At 39.1% G+C, this 17,751-nt stretch overlaps 1 protein-coding gene across 1 annotated transcript in view; it reads left to right on the top strand.

The window, feature by feature from the left end:
• Positions 1-17,751, top strand: part of TBX15 (T-box transcription factor 15) — an 82,317-nt gene that overhangs the window by 47,321 nt on the left and 17,245 nt on the right. Inside the window, exons 4-6 of the mRNA XM_083351876.1 lie at positions 3,933-4,104; positions 5,204-5,371; positions 10,186-10,250. Coding sequence (XP_083208002.1) covers positions 3,933-4,104; positions 5,204-5,371; positions 10,186-10,250 — 405 coding nt within the window. The remainder of the gene's footprint in view (positions 1-3,932; positions 4,105-5,203; positions 5,372-10,185; positions 10,251-17,751) is intronic.

The raw sequence follows: 17,751 nt of genomic DNA, 5'->3' as shown, positions 1-17,751 counted from the left end.
ACTATTCGTATTCTTTTCTTTAATCAGTACAGTCAGCTTAGCCTTCTCTGCTAGCTCCATCAGGTTTTGCAAACATTCCTCCGTTGTGGGAATCGACGTGGTCTTCCGTTGCTGCTGTCAACATATATAACATCATAGTTCCATATTTTTTCCCAGGTAAAGACGGGACTTTTTACCAATTATGGTAGACGTGTGATAAAGCAAGAAAATATTGGAGTAGGACTCATATGTTAATAGAGAAAATTCTTAAAGTAAATATAGAAAGAAAAGCAGAGACTTTTCTTTGGGGGCAAATAGGCACAACCTTGGTGGGAAGATAACAGCATTCCATGTGCCTCGGCATATAGTCATGCTGACCACAAGCCCATGGAAGCATCTTTGGACAACACTGGCTCTCTCAGCTAAGACGTAGAGATGAGTACCACCTCCTAGAGTTGGATTTGACTGTACAGGGGAAACTTTTACCTTTTATCTTTACAAATTGGATGGGTTATTCAGGGGTGTCAAACTCAATTTCATTGAGGGCCGCATCAGCATTGCGGTTGCCCTCAAGGGGCCGGGTGGGTATGGCCAGGGTGGGCGTGGCCTAATGGGTGGGCGTGGCTAGAGTGCGTATGGCCTACTGAGTGGGCGTGGCCAGCTCTACATCGTTCGCATCAAGGGTGCCTATGGGGGCCTGGGCAGGTGTGGGACAGATCTGAGGGTCTCTGGCAGAAAGAGGGTCTCTGGGCCAAGGCTAAGGCAGTGGGGGCTGGTCCCTCACTGTTTCCAGGATGGCTTCGCGGGCCACATGAAACCACTTTGTGGGCCGCATCCGGCCCCCGGGCCTTGTGTTTGACATGTCTGGGTTAGGTCTTTCAAGCTGTTTCCTACCTGCTCATTTCTAGTCTGGTCCAAAAAGCATTACAGAATGTTCTATGAAGCCCTACAGCACCTTATAGAACTAACACCAAAAAATGATGTCTTTATCATCATGGGGGATTGGAATGCTAAAGTAGGAAGCCAGAAGATAACCGGAATAACAGGCAAGTTTGGCCTTGGAGTACAAAATGAAGCAGGGCACAGGCTGATAGAATTTTGTCAAGAGAATACGATGGTCATAGCAAACACTCTTTTCCTACAACCCAAGAGACGGCTGTACACATGGACATCACCAGATGGTCAACACAGAAATCAGATTGACTATATGCTCTGCAGCCAAAGGTGGAGAAGCTCTATACAGTCAGTAAAAACAAGACCAGGAGCTGACTGTGGCTCAGACCATGAGCTTCTCGTTGCAAAATTTAGGCTTAAACTGAAGAAAGTAGGGAAAAGCACTAGGCCACTCAGGTATGAATTAAATCATATCACTGTTGAATATACAGTAGAGGTGACAAATAGATTTAAGGAATTAGATCTGATAGACAGAGTGCCTGAAGAACTATGGACAGAGGTTCACAACATTGTACAACAGGTAGCAACCAAAACCATCTCAAAGAAAAAGAAATGCAAGAAAGCAAAATGGCTGTCTGAGGAAGCTTTGCAAATAGCTGAGGAAAGGAGGGAAGCGAAAGGCAAGGGAGAAAAAGAAAGATACGCCCAATTGAATGCAGAATTCCAGAGAATAGCTAGAAGAGATAAGAATGTCTTCTTAAATGAACAGTGCAAAGAAATAGAAGAAAACAATAGAGGACCAGAGATCTTTTCAAGAAAATTGGAGAGATGAAAGGAACGTTTAATGCAAAAATGGGCATGATAAAGGACCAAAATGGCAGGGACCTAACAGAGGCAGAAGAGATTAAGAAGAGGTGGCAAAATTACACAGAAGAACTATACAAGTATGAGCTTAACGTCCCTGATAATCACAATGAGGTGGTCACTGACCTCGAGCCAGAAATTCTAGAATGTGAAGTGAAGTGGGCCTTAGAAAAACTGAGCAACAACAATACTAATGGAGGTGACAGTATTCCAGCTGAGCTATTCAAAATATTAAAAGACGATGCAGTAAAAGTGCTACACTCAATTTGCCAGCAAATTTGGAAAACTCAACAATGGCCACAGGATTGGAAAAGATCAGTTTACATTCCAATTCCAAAGAAAGGCAGTGCCAAAGAATGTTCAAACTATCGCACCATTGCACTCATTACTCATGCTAGTAAAGTTATGCTTAAAATCCTACAAGCTAGACTCCAGCAGTATGTAGATTGAGAACTACCAGAAGTACAGGCAGGATTTCGAAGAGGCAGAGGAACTAGAGATCAAATTGCCAACATACGCTGGATCATGGAGAAAGCTAGAGAGTTCCAGAAAAACATCTACTTCTGCTTCATTGACTATGCTAAAGCCTTTGATTGTGTGGATCATAACAAACTGTGGCAAGTTCTTAAAGAGATGGGTGTACCAGACCATCTTATTTGTCTCTTGAGAAACCTATATGTGGGCCAAGAAGCAACAGTGAGAACTGGACACGGAACCACTGATTGTTTCAAAATTGGGAAAGGAGTCCGGCAAGGCTGTATACTGTCGCCCTGCCTATTTAACTTATATGCAGAGCACATCATGAGAAAGGCAGGGCTAGATGAATCAAAAATTGGAATTAAGATTGCCGGAAGAAATATCAACAACCTAAGATATGCAGATGATACCACTCTAATGGCAGAAAGTGAAGAGGAACTAAAGAACCTCTTGTGGGTGAAGAAGGAGAGTGCAAAACTTGGGTTGAAACTCAACATTAAGAAAACCAAGATCATGGCATCCAGCCCTCTCAATTCCTAGCAAATAGACAGGGAAGAAATGTAGGTAGTGACAGATTTTATTTTCCTGGGCTCCAAGATCACTGCAGATGGGGACTGTAGCCAAGAAATTAAAAGATGCTTGCTCCTTGGGTGGAAAGCCATGGCAAATCTAGATAGCACACTAAAAAGCAGAGATATCTCCGTGTGAACAAAAGTGCATATAGTCAAGGCTATGGTCTTCCCAGTTGCAATGTATGGCAGTGAAAGTTGGACCATAAAAAAGGCTGAGCGCCAAAGAATTGAGGCCTTTGAACTATGGTGCTGGAGAAGACTCCTGCGAGTCCCTTGGATTGCAAGGCGATCAAACCGGTCAGTCCTAGAGGAGATCAACCCTGACTGCTCTTTAGAAGGCCAGATCCTGAAGCTAAAACTCAAATACTTTCGCCGCCTAATGAGAAGGAAGGACTCACTGGAGAAGAGCCTAATGCTGGGAAAGATTGAGGGCAATAGAAGAAGTGGACAACAGAGAATGAGGTGGCTGGATGGAGTCACTGAAGCAGTAGGCGTGAGCTTAAATGGACTCCAGAAGATGGTAGAGGACAGGAAGGCCTGGAGGAATGTTGTCCATAGGGTCCCGATGGGTCGGACACAACTTCGCAGCTAACAACAACAATAGTTAGCATATGTATTCAGCTGTGCTAATTTTGGTAGTTTAGGCAGGAGGTGATATGAATGTGGTTTTTACTGAATTCAATGATCACAAGAAATATAGCAGCAAGTGTCATTATATAAAAGTCTAGAGAAGAAACAGAGAAGAAATAAGAGAAGAAGCAAGGATCTCCATAATCTAAATTGAGAAACACAAGCATCTGGATTGCAGAGAAAAGTAGAAGAATTGTTTGCAAATAATGAAATATTTCCTAGTGTGTCTAAAGACTTTCATCTGGTATCAGTAGGGTTAACCAATTAATCTGCCCTATTGTGCAAAGTTTTTTAGGGGGTAGTAATTGGAAAAGAGGATTAATAGAGATGCAGAAGTGAGGAGATATTTCCAGGTATCATCTGGGTCCCATTACAGACAGACAGAGGATATTGTTTCCTTCCTGTGCAAATAATCTGACACCTTGACTGCTGTTTGCTGGGTGACAAGGAAAAAAAAGGGGGGGATTTGCTTTTTAAGTAATACATCTTTCTCTCTCCCATCTTTACTTCTCCCAGGTATGTGTATCACAGCTCCAAATGGATGGTAGCGGGAAATGCGGACTCCCCTGTGCCTCCGAGGGTGTATATTCACCCTGACTCATTGGCATCCGGAGACACCTGGATGCGGCAAGTTGTCAGTTTTGATAAACTCAAGCTGACCAACAATGAGCTAGATGATCAAGGCCATGTAAGTCAAAAGGATATGCATTCAATTTTCAGTAATGTTCACTTAGCTTTGCCCTTTCTAGCTCTCAGTATTGTTCAAACAATGTCTGTCCTCAATATTAGTGCCGCTTTCTCAATTCTCTTGAAGTATAACCCTCTATCACTCTCTCTTGTATATGAATATTTATGCATGCAGAGAACCAATTTGGTGTAGTGGTTAAGGTACTAGACTGGAAGTTCGGAGACTGAGTTCTCGTCCCACTTTAGGCACAAAGGGAACTGGGTGACTTTGGGCCAGTCACTTTCTCTCAGCCCTAGGAAGTAGGCAAGGGCGAACCATGTCTGAAATCTTGCTCAGAAAACTACAGGGACTTCTCCAGAGTCCACTGACCTGAAGGCACATACAAACACATATAAAGTATTTATTTATTCAGTTAGCTAGTTTATTTGATTATTTATCAAATGTATTTCTTTATATATAAATAATTTGTAGTGCATTCATTATCTCACAAATGTGGCATACAATATAAACAAAACAATTTAACTAATTTTAAAAAAACCTCTAAAATTAAAAACATAAGCAAAGAAGGAGAGTAGATTCAAGGTCTTGCATACAATATAGCCATTTCATGGGATCCCCATTTCACGGGATCCCCAAGCCTGATGACAAAACCAGATTTTAAGGGATTTTAGGAAAATTAGTAATGTTGGAGCCAATTCCCCTTGATGTTCCACAGTGTGGGTGCCATGACCAAGAAGGCTGTCCTTCTGGGTCACATTAGCTGGAACTTTAGCAGGAACATTAGCAGGACCTGTCATGTCAAGCCTGAGGGGGATGGTTAGATATAACTGGGGATGGAGTCCCTCAAAAGCCCTCTACAGAGATTCTCCTCCTAAAACTATTTCTGTATCGTGAAGATGCTGATATTGTCAGCAGCCTCATCTCATCCCTTCCTGCAATAAACTAGGGCTCCAAATTTGCTCTTCCTGTTAAGGATGGACCAGTAATCTATGATTTGAGGTGTCATTCTTAGTTATTGATTTCCACATCTCAGTTCCAATCTTATTTTGAAAGCAATGTATTCAAATGATTCACTCTTTTCTTGTTTATTTTTTTAAAGATAATCTTGCATTCAATGCATAAGTATCAACCACGCATCCATGTTATTTGCAAAGACTTCAGCAGTGACCTGTCTCCCACGAAACCAGTCCCCACAGGTGATGGGGTAAAAACCTTCCATTTTCCAGAGACCGTCTTCACCACAGTTACCGCTTATCAAAATCAGCAGGTAATCAAAAAGGAACTCTGCAAACCTTTTCCTGTCACTTCATTAGTTTTGATCCTACCTTTACAACAAGAAGGTGTGCCCCTTGTCAAAATTGTGAAATTCAAGGTGCTGGTTATTACCTATAAAGCCCTACATGGCCTGGGTCCGGGCTATTTGAGGGAACACCTGCTGCCGGCATCAAACGCCCTTCGCCCAGTGCGCTCCCACAGGGAGGGTCTGCTCAGGGTGCCGCCGGTGAGAGATTGCCGGCGGGTGACACCCAGGGATAGGGCCTTCTCAGTGGGGGCGCCTGCCCTCTGGAACCAGCTGCCGGTGGAGCTGAGGACTGCCCCCGACCTCCGATCATTCCGCCGGGGCCTGAAGACCTGGCTCTTTGAGCTCTGAGGCCCAGGCTGAGGAGAAATTTTTAATTGGGGTTTTAAGTATACAGGGTCAATTTAATATTTTTTAATTTGGTTTTTTAACTTTTGTATGGTGGATTTTTAATTCCCTGTAAACTGCCCTGAGTCCTCAGGGAATAGGGCGGTATATAAATGTAACTAAATAAATAAATAAAATAAATAAATAAAATCTTTTATTTAAGTGATTTTTATTTTTTAATTATCAGTATTGTTTTTAATGCTTTTATTTGTAATGGTTATCTTTGACCGTAATAAAAAATGGATTGATCAGCAATCTAATAATGAGTTAGAAAATGCATAGTATTCACGAATAGGTATTTTTCTCAAAAATATGCTCACCTTTTAAAATAAAAAGATAGATCTGTACTACATTTGCCCCATATTCTGAACCAGCTCCTAGTTGATAAATCACATTCCTACAAGGAACAGAGATATTTGTGGGACAATAAGACCTTCCTAACAAGGACTGGAAAAAAGACATCTCCTCATTTATCCTAGTCTTATAGTTTGGGTGATTGACAACCTTCATGAGAGCGTGCTATTCATTCTGAGCAGTGGTGGGATTCAAACATGTGAACAACCAGTTCTCTGTGTGGATGCTGCTTCCGGAAGTTCATTCTGGGCCTGGGCAACAAAAAATTAGCTACCAGTTCTGCTGAAGTGGTGCGAACCGGCTGAATCCCACCAGTGATTCTGAGTTTGCAAATTCATGAGTTGAAATCAGAATGTTCGGATTAAAGGTTTATTTAAGATTAGATTGTAAAGAAACAAAAGGGAATCTGGCAAAACCGAAAAGAGAAAAAGGTGAGAGGAAGATAAGTACCATATTTTCTGGCGTATAAGACGACTTTTTAACCCATGAAAACCTTCTTAAAAGTCAGGGGTCGTCTTATACGCCAGGTGCTGAAACTTTAGGGACAGGGCTGGCTGGAAAACCTGGAGCGGATCTCCCATTTGGTCTGCGCAGGGAAAGCGGGACCAATTGGAGAAGAAGCTGCAGTCTGTGATTTTTTACAGGCTGGGGTCTGGGTGTCTTTCCTTCTAAGTTGAAGAGCAGCTGCAGTCTATCCCAACTTGAAAGGCAGGTGGGGAATGCAGCAGTCAGAGCAGCTGCTTAGCTCTAAGGACACATTTGACTCAGGAACTGTGAGGGCTGGCTGGAAAACCTGGAGCGGATCTCCCATTTGGTTTACGCAGGGAAAGCTTTAGAGTGAATTAGGAAAAGTTTAATCCACTTGCACTATTTTATGTTTACATGTTTGATGACAAACAGCCTTATGTTTATAAGTGACAGTTTTCCTACTAAGTACCTGCATGTCATAAGCATTTGAATTAAAATTACCATATTAAAATCAAATCTGATGTTTTTTAATTTTTATTTGGTGTGCGTTGGAAGAGGGCTAGTCTTATACGGCAAATATAGCCCAAACCCTATAATTTAACAGGAAATGTAGGGGGTCGTCTTATACGCCCAGTCGTCTTATACACCGGAAATTACGGTAACTGATCTTGAAGTCATGTCTGTAATATGTCCACTCATAGCTGGAATATGGAAACAGATTGTAGACCTGCAAATGGACCTATTCCCATCAGCTATAAAAGTTCCTGGGAAGGTAAACTCAAGGCCTTCTCACAGACTATCCAAATAAACATGGGACACATACTAACTGATTTCCCAATTTATGTTTTGGAAAACATAAAATGCAGTGGAAAACCTTTCTTTTTTTCTGTAAAATTGAAGTCAAATTTGTATATTTGATGATGCACAATGTAAAGAAAGTTAATGTCAGACCTGCCCCAAAACAATCATTTTAGAAAAGCAGATTCTCGACTCCAACTGATTGAAGTGAAAAGAACTTTTACTAAAGATGTTGGTTGCAGGAAGGTGAGGCAGAAACTGAAGTTCCCGCTCACTGATAGAAAGAACCAAACCCAATGGTCCCCATCCATCCCCCCAATGTCTGGTCTGTTGCCACCCAATCTGGGATCACCATGATGTGGGAAGCTCTGGGTGGTTGCTGGAATTTCACACCCAGGGCCATCAACCTTGAAGATGCCCGGCATAACCAGTACAAACAGCTCTGGTCTTCTTCACGTCAGCTCCCCCTCCCCATTTTCCACCATTAGATACACAGGTGTGGATTGCCCAAATGCCTCCCCCTCCCTTCCCTTTAGATGGTAGGACGCCAGCAAGGTACCAGGTGACAATGGAGAGCCTGACGCTTAATGGAAGCCAAATCAGGCAGTATTATCTGTATTTCAACAGGATATAGCTTCAGAGGCAAAACTGTGACTTTATATGGCATAAATCTCTTTTCTATAATTCAGATCTCACTGTTGAATAGCTGAAACACGTTCAGCTCATGATATCTTAAGACCTTCAGGTTGCTAGCACAGGAACATTTCTTTCACATGTCTATGGAGATTCTCAGTCATCCAGGTCATGAGTGTCCCAAAGGTGCTTTTTCAAGAGGCAACTGGACTTTCTTGTTTTTCTTTGAAGACATTTCATTTCTCATCCAAGAAGCTTCTTCAACTTCTTTTACAAGCTTGTGAAAGGTCTTCAAAGAAAAACAAGAAACTCCAGTTGCCTCTTGAAAAAGCACCTTTGGGATATTTCTTTCACATATGAAAAAAAAAGCATTAGTAAGGAAAGGTTACTTATTTTCTAGAAGGTTAAGTTTGCTTGGGACTTAGATTCCCTGCTGAAATATCACATACTGTAATTTCAACTTTATGATTGTTCTGGTAGGGCATTATATACAAATGTAATTCAGCAGGGGAGAGAGCTCTTTCCACCCTGGAATCTGGCTGTGTTGGATGTGTTTAGGGTGTCTCTTGCTTAGCTTTTTAACTGCTGGCAGCCTGTCTGTTTGCAAGTGCATTTCACTTTGGCTTATGTGGTTTAATATCAGGTTATATTAAACAATAACAATCAAATTTGAGTTTTTGACTTTTGATAGCATCTTCCATGAAACTACCAATGAGATTGGGAAATGGATCTATATGACTCATGGATGAGCAAATATGTAAACAATTTGCTTTAAATTGTAGGAGGAAAAAATTCTTAGTTCCATTACAATAGACCAGTAGACTGGTCATCTGAAGTTATAATATAGTAGAGCAAGGGGGAATGGCATCTTGAAAGAAAAGGCAGGTGGGAAGAATCTCACTGTAACTGGCACTAGGCTGCATTCCTAGTTGTTATAAATCAGAACCATTGAACAATTACAAGATCACCTGAAAATATAGAAATTCATTTCTCTGGAAGAACTCCAGAAAAATTTAATATCAAGATTGTCTGTCTATCATCTCCCCCCCCTTCTCTCTCTCTCTCTCTCTCTCTCTCTCTCTCTCTCTCTCTCTCTCTCTCTCTCTCTCTCTCTCTCTCTCTCTCCCTCTCTCCCCCTCTCTCTCCCTCTCTCTCCCTCTCTCTCTCTCTCTTTCTCTCCATCTTAAATCCTCTATGGGTTTTACAGAATATAAAGAAAATGTTTTTTACAATTTATAACTTCAATGGATATTGAGATCACTACATTGAATAAGAGATTGCAGGGTTGAGATTCTGGAATGAATCTCTTGGATTGTGACTGTAGCACTGAAAACTCATTGGTTATGTTCTGAAGCATTAGTTGACAGCAGAGACAATATGTTTTTAATTTACTTAGAAAACACGTTTAACTTCATTTTTGGAAGGCAAGAAAGCAATTTGAATACACTCTTGCATGTTTGGATAATAATAAAAATGTCTTAGAATGGAATGAATATATTTTCATATCATTCAGAATGGAACAATATATTTCATATTATTTTAGTAACATTCTGGGTTAATCTCCCCACCCCCATTATAGGAACCAAAGAGAGGTTATGGGTCATGTGGGTTAGCCCTGCTGTCTGTCACACCCAGATATATTGACCTTTGCCTCCTGCACTTTTGATTCACTTGGAAAACATCTGTGTGTATATGTATTAACAAATCATCTGCATCGGAGAGTTTATATCTTTCTTCATGATGTGACTGAGCTCCAGTTTAAATATATGGATGGCTTGTAAATTTTTCAACTGTCAAGAACTGCAAAATCACAAATGCTCATTTGGGAGATGAAATTTATTTTAACATTCCATCTGAAACTGCATTTGTTATTCATATAGCAGTGTAGTTACTACATACATAGCACTGTTCAAAGTCTCTGCCCCAGAAGCTGGTGCTAGATTTCATCAATAAGGCAACAGGAAATGGAGAAAGTAAGGAGCCAGTGGAGTTCCACAAAATCAGATAGCTTGGAGTTAAGTTTGAATACATTAATTGTCTCATAGACAATGCAACAAGAAAAAAAAGTTACGGAGTGGTGAAAGTTTACAATGATGAATAAATTATTCACTATGGAATCTAAATTAATTTCTGTTCTCTAGATTACCAGATTGAAAATTGACCGAAATCCATTTGCAAAAGGGTTCAGGGATTCTGGAAGAAACAGGTAAGAAAACTCTTTCAGTCTTCCCTTCTCAGCATGCCAATTTCTTATGGGTCAGTTGATGAAAGAGAAGATATCTCTTGCTATGGGCAGGGGATGGGACTAGAAGACCTCCAAGATTTCTTCCAGCCCTGTGACTCCATCCCCATGCACAATGTATTAGGAAGCGAAAATGCTCTGCAACCAACACTTATGGCAACATATTTGTTTTGGAGTTCACATCTCTTTTAGTAAAACTTTGCTCAAGGCAGCTTAGAAGTAATGATACAGTAAACCCAGAATCCTACAGGGACAGACACAGTCCAGCAACCTTAACCTTACACTTTATGGTTAAGGAAGCTGTTCGGCAGTTTGGCGGGTCAAATCCCGAGTGCCGCATAACAGAGTGAGCGCCTGTTATTCGTCCCAGCTTCTGCCAACCTAGCAGTTCGAAAGCACGTAAAAATTCAAGTAGAAAAATAGGGACCGCTATGGTGGGAAGGTAACGCCTTTGGCATCTAGTCATGCCGGCCACATGACCATGGAGACATCCTCGGACAAGCGCTGGCACTTCGGCTTTGAAACGGAAATGAGCACCGGCCCCTAGAGGCGGAAATGACTAGCATGCATGTGTGGGGGAACCTTTACCTTTACCTTTTATTCACCCATGTGCCCTTGCCTTCCCCACATTTTCTATGCTTCTCATCTGTCGCACACGTTTCTCACTGATCCTTGTGCATAAGCAATGTTATGTGCAAGAATTGATGGACCTGTTTATTAATTGGCTGAAAATTTTCAGAGAAATAATTGAAATAGGCAATTTGTGCATGAGGTTTTTTTCAGTCACTGTGTGGTAATGTGGTGATTAGAATGAAGTACTGCAGTTTGATCCTGACTGTCTCAAGCTTGACTTAGCCTTCCAATCTTCTGTGGTCAGTAAAATGAAGGCCCAGATTGTTGGGAGCCATATGCTGACAGAGTGCTGTGAAGCATTATGGAGTGTATATAGAAGTCTAAGTGCTAATTGCTATTGCTCTAAGGACAACAATGCTATTATAATATCCAAGTGCCACTGGAAAAATAGATCAAAATCTCCAGCTTTAGAGTTCTGCTTCTATGCCATGTTTGGTCAAGCAAGGTGCTTAATATCTGCTGATCTGTAATAAATTGTATTAAATTTATTGGTAGAAAATTTAGTGTAATGCTTAAAATGATATACTGCTTTTTGCAATGCTGTTTTCTCAGAGTTTAGTATAATTATCATCTGCTACTTGAATTAATCTTTGTGCAATACATCTTTTTAAAATATTAATGTAAATTGTTGCTCCCTAGCCAAATGTAAAGCCAGATAGATTTGTATGGATTAGCTGCACTGCTAACCAATTCCCTGTCACACACTTCTAAAACCAATACAGCAAACATCATCATGAAAAGGAAATCAGCATAAATGTTTTCATATTTTGAAATGCATTGCCTTGCAGAACAGTCTTGTTCATTTAACTCATCTGAACCTATGTTGGGAATCAATAAACTGCACCTAAACCTCATTCTGTCCCTCCCTTTACTCCCAGGCCCCTTTTCAAATTAAAAGTTGAAGAGGTTACTTGTCATTATCGTGAACTGAGGACGTTAAAACAAGAAATTGGGAAGGGCTAATTTAATTATTTATGCAAATGACTTGTGATTCAGAGATTACTGGCTAAATTCAAGCATACTGAATGAGACCTCCAGAAGGTCTTAATGTACTACATTTGGACATTTTCTTACAAATTCTAGGAATCATGATAACTTGTGATTTACTCATACCAAGCACTCAGAGGCTGTCAATTAAGCAATTGAAGTGATAATATCTTAATCCTGTTAACTGGAGAATCCTTGATTTACAACAACATTCTGGAATTTTGATTGCTAAGTGATATGGTCATTATGCAAGTCATCCCCTGATTGGATATGATTTTATGACCATTTTTATCATGGCTATTAAGCAAACCACCTGGTTGTTAAATGAATCCAACTTCCCTAACTGACTTTGTTTGTTGGTAGTTGGCTGGGAAGGTTGCAAATAGTGATCATATGACTGCAAGATGCTGCAACTGGTTTTTTTTAAAAATGTTTTATTATTTTTTTAACATAATCACCTTAATATTCGGTAAAAGTGTGTTGTCTGGGTTTACATTTAAGAAACATTCACTAAGAGTTGATTTCTATAATCTATAATCCACACAACTTTACTTGATTTCCTCTTTTTCCCATAATGTTCTCTTTTACCAACCTTAATTTAATACAATTGTTATTTTAGTGAATGACGATTGAGTATAAAAAATTCCTAATATTTCTAAAGATAGTAATCACATCAATATAATATTCCTTTTCTATCTAGTCATACTGGTTGTCTCATCATAGATCCTGTTTACAGTTCTTGTTTACATTTGTTTTTCCCACAATGTTCAAAAAATTCTTACTGGTTAAGATTTTCTCAGAGTTAATTATATTTAAATATTTAAGTCTATTTTTTCTCATGTAAGCCAACCCAATACTTTTACCTTTCTTAAGGAATAAATAAGACTAAAAAAACAAAAAAGAAGAATAAGAATAAGAAAAGGATAGTATGCTACTTAAAATCCCTATTTCCTATAACCTAATACATATTTATTTCCAAAAAACTTTCATTCTTTTTTACCATAATTAAAAATATATTTAATCTTTAAATATTCCATTTAATAAATCTAGTCCTCTAGTCTTTTAACTCTTATTCAAAACATTTTTTAATTCATTGTAATTTTCTTAAAGTCAATTACCCTTTATATAAGCCATTCCAACTCTTTTATATTACTCATATCAAGAAATAAAATAAAAAGAAAGAAGAAAAAGAAAGCACTATGCTACTTGAGGGAGCTTATCCCTCTTTAAAAAATTCATATCCAAAATCTTTCTATTTCTTTAACCATATTTGAACAGGTGTTTCTTTTTAAAATATTCTCTCTGATAGGCCCCATCATCTATTTTCTTAATTTTCACTTAAGCCTTTTTCTTTTGCCCAGTATCTTTTTAATTAATATGTTCTGCTGAATCAAAGAATCTTTCCATATTCTTGTAGGTGTTACTGTAAATATAAAAGGTAGGTCAAGTACAATATCTTTGTATTTATTTTTTTCTTAATAACTTCTTTCTATAAATCTCTGATTTTCCATGACGACCAAGAATCCAAATTTTCTTTTCTCTGTAAATAGCTTTGGGGTCAGAGTTAAACAGATACTTGTAATCCAGAAAGTTCAAAAAAGTTTTTTTTGTTCCCTGAAGTTTATAAGTCTCACTTTGTCTGCAGCCCAGATTGTTTTCTTTTTTGTCACAGCTGTTCTCTATTGTTAGAGCTTTGAAGGTCACAAGTAGAAATTAGTTTTTTCCAGATTTTACCAAGTCCTGTAGGAAGGCCATAGCTGTCATAGTATCCATCCACAACTAGATGTCAGCACCGGTTTATTTTTCAAATTTTCAAAATGAACAAATTGCCTTTAAAATGAGAATCTTAACCATTCAGTATTTTCAAACTTATCCAAATTTAGGTTTTATAGTCATTTCATTTCATCTCAATACATTTTGGTTTTTCACAAAAGGTTTAATTCTACTGCAACGCTCTCTACATGGGGCTGCCCTTGAGGACCACTCGGAGGCTCCAACTGGTACAGAATGCAGCCGCGAGAGTCATGTTGGGAGTCTCCCGATACTCCCATGTTACACCTCTACTCCGTGAGCTGCATTGGCTTCCAGTTGTCTTCCGAGTGAGATTCAAGGTACTGGTAATGGTGTTCAAGGCCCTACATGGCATGGGTCCGGAGTACCTTAGGGAGCACCTGCTGCTGGCATCAACCTCCCTCCGCCCTGTGCGTACCCACAGAGAGGGCCTCCTCAGGGTGCCACCGATCAGAGAATGTCGATTGGTGGCCCCCAGGGGGAGGTCCTTCTTTGTGGGCGCCCCGGAGCTATGGAATCGGTTGCCGGTTGAGCTCCGGATGGCGCCCGACCTCCGCTCCTTCCGACGCGATCTGAAAACGCATTTATTTGAACAAGCCGGCTTGGCCTGATGGGGGGTGGGTTGGGTTTTTTATTGTTCTTAATATTTGTATTTATTGTTTTTTACCTTGGGCATTATGTTTAATTCCTTTTAACTTTTGTATTTTTTGTATTTTATACATTTGCCCTTTTCACCGCCCTGAGTCCTTCGGGAGAAGGGCGGTATATAAATAAAATTATATTATTATTATTATTATTATTATTATTATTATTATTATTATTATTATTATTATTATTATTATTATTATTATTATTATTATTTCGCTGCTTCCGTTAGTAAAAGGGTGGGGCAAACATCCCGCTCCTTCACTTTCTGAGGTTTTTTGCTTCTTGGGTTTTTTTTTCTTCAGAAAAGTTGATAAGTAGTATAGAAAAAATCAATGTTCTTACCCAGATTCAAACACGCTGTTTACAATCAGCTTAAAATAGTGCTTTTGATTTTTGTTGTTTCCAGCTTGGGCTAGACTCTAAAGTTAAGCTAGCCTTTCTCCTGTTGGTTTCTGGAAGGCTTCTCCTGGACCAACTGGGTTGACTGTTGTCTCTCTGTGATCCCCAGGACTTCCTTCCTTTTTGTGGGGTGGCTTCTGGCCCATTTAGGATCCCCTAACAGGAAGAAACTCAGCTGAAGGGCACGAAGCCCCGAACCCATTGATTGCTGCGCTGCTGCGCAGGACCGGAAGTCACAAGATGCTGCAGCTGTTGTAAATGTGATCCAGTTGCTAAGTGTCCAAATTGACATGATCATGGGGGTGGTATAATGGTTGTAAATTTGAAGAGTGGTTGTAAGTCATTTTATCTGAGGCCATGTTAGGTTTGAATCAGTGTTAAATAAATGGTCGTAAGCTGAGGATATTCTTAGGAGACAAACTTCAAATACAGAATTTTTTAAAGAGTGAAGAGGGCCATGCTTGCAAATTAACAGATCTAAGCATATAGTATTGTTTTGTCCAGGATATGCCAGTGCACCTGTCCTCTTTTCTTTCAGTTGCCACCATTTTATGGCTGGCCATTTGTAAAATCACTAAAAGTCTAGGTTATTATTCTCTATTCTTCTCCTAATTGCAAATTTTCCAGCAACACATATGTTCTGACTCACATTTGGAAGTGGCCACAAGTAAGTTCCATCATTTAATTTTTCATTAAAATAAAATTTTGTGGTTATGAAGCAACAGTCAGGAAAGGCATTAAAGTACAGCAGCTGCTCCTAAGTTAAAATGATCCACAAAAATGTGTTTGATTATGTAAATGGAACCAAGGACCACAAAGACAAAAAAATAGTGATAACTTATTAAGCTCTTACCTTTCATTTCCAAGTTTTGTTCCTTTTAAATCTCTCTCTTTTTCTCTGTGTTTCTCTCCCTATGTTTTCTGAGCATGAAATATGAGTAACATGTATCAAAAAAGAGAATGTATTTTCTTTTTCTTTTTTTCATCAACCTTTTCTATTTAGTAATTTGTTTTTCTTCCTTTGCTGAAAGGGAGTTGAGGTCTGTTTGCTCTCAGTGTGTGGTTTTATTTTTTTAATTGGCTAGTGTAGCATTTGTAAGATGTGCAATTGGCATTCATACATGGCTTTAGTTTGTTCATATAGTCCATTTATCCCACACAACCCTGTTAAACTGAATACTTCCCTCAAGGATTGGAATAGGCTGAGGCTTCCAATTCCTTTTAGGACACTGAAAGATGTTTTTTGACATTGATTTGTATTGCTTTTGAAATGTTTTTACTGCTTTCATTGTGAGTTACGGTACATAAAGTGGGTGGCCAAACAGGTTTCTAAAATAAATAAAATTTGTTAAGATGAAATATTTGGATACATAAATCAATTTTAAAAAAAATATGATTCTGCACTAGACCAAGGAAGAGATCTAATATAATATAGTTCTAGACTTGGTAATTGGGCTTTGCATATCTTATCTGGTAGTCAGAGAAGTCAGTGTAGCAGAGTTGCAATATTACATCCTGTCCTTTCTAAACAATTGATTGTTTGAAAGTTAAAGAATGCTAGGTAACAGAATGATGTTTATTCATTTAGTTATTTCTCAATTTCTACCATACATATCCCAATACTTCAGGAGGTTTATAACATTAAAAAATGAAGCACAATGATTAAAATTGATGCAATTAAATCAAAATCCAAACCAAAATCCATCCTTAAAATAATTAAAAGTTTGGTGAAAGACACACATTATTGTCCTCTTCCTAAATTCTGGGAGAATTAGAGCCAAATGGGTATCTTTTTTTCTTGCATACCAACAGCCAAACTTCCAGCAACAGAGGCTTCTTCTGAGGACCCTCTCAGGCTGAGTTAGGTAATTGGGTTGGTTCAGGTAATTGGAAACTAAGCCATTAAGGCAGGGGTGTCAAACTGCCGGCCTATGGGCCGGATGGGTGATCCAGAAGCCTTACCCACCCCATTGTCGGCAATGGCAAAATAGTCCCGGTATGTCTCGCGACGTCATGTGATATGACATGTCTGCATTAAGGGATGTAAAGGGTAAACTAGAACCTTACAGTAGGCAACTAATAATCTATTTCAGCTATTAGGAGTCAGTTTAAATCTTTTAGAGCAGGCACCATATCATTCCTGACCTTGACTGCCATATTTTACATCACCTCAATTTCTGGACACTTTTCAAGAGAAGCCCCAGAAAAAATGCACTACGGCATTTGAGCTATAAACCAAGGCACAGTTAACCGCTAAATTCAGTCCAGTTCAAGAAGTACTGCAGTTGCTACACTAGCCATAACTATGAAAATATTCTCATTTCCATCTGCAAATCAAATGACGCCTACGGGTCAAGGAATCTAGATTTTGATAATAGGCTATCTTGGGGAATGCAACTCCATCCAGTTCAGGCTTCAATTCAGTCTTGAAGTTCAGTTTTCACCTCACTAACAGCACCTTTGTTTTGCTTGGATTTAATTTCAGCGTAATTTCCTACGCAATCGCTTGTGGCCCTTGAAGGTTTGAAACTCTTTCGCATTTATTTGTACAGCCTCTTTTTATATGTGAGCAGTAGCTTTTCATTTAGTGAAATGATTTAATTAAACTCATATAGAGAAATGAATCCAAAGCCCAGAATAAATAAGGCAAATAATAATGAAAATTATGTGATCAGAGCAGCTTTAATGTGTAATATAAAAATGGCTTTTCCAGTTTCTTTCCCATTATTGTAGAGTTGATGCTAAAAATTCTTCCTGACCTTAGTTTTCCATCCTATTATGCTCATCTAGAAGAATGCTTTGGTGATATAAAGCCTGTCTGTATTAAAGCCATATCATTTCAGAAAGAGCTGAATGATGCTATACTATAGTTCACCAGGGGGGATAACATCATTTTTCCACCCAGCTCTTTCTCATTCATCTCCACTTTATCTATTTCCCCAAGTCTATCTCTCATTCATCTTAATAATTTTGAACATATACAGTTATAGTTTGTAAATGAAATGTG

The sequence above is a fragment of the Vipera ursinii genome (genome assembly GCF_947247035.1).
Source record: "Vipera ursinii genome assembly, chromosome: 2".
NCBI classification, from domain to species: domain Eukaryota; kingdom Metazoa; phylum Chordata; class Lepidosauria; order Squamata; family Viperidae; genus Vipera; species Vipera ursinii.
The sequence above is the reverse complement of the archived record's forward strand: the minus strand, read 5'-3'. Positions and strand labels throughout refer to the sequence as shown.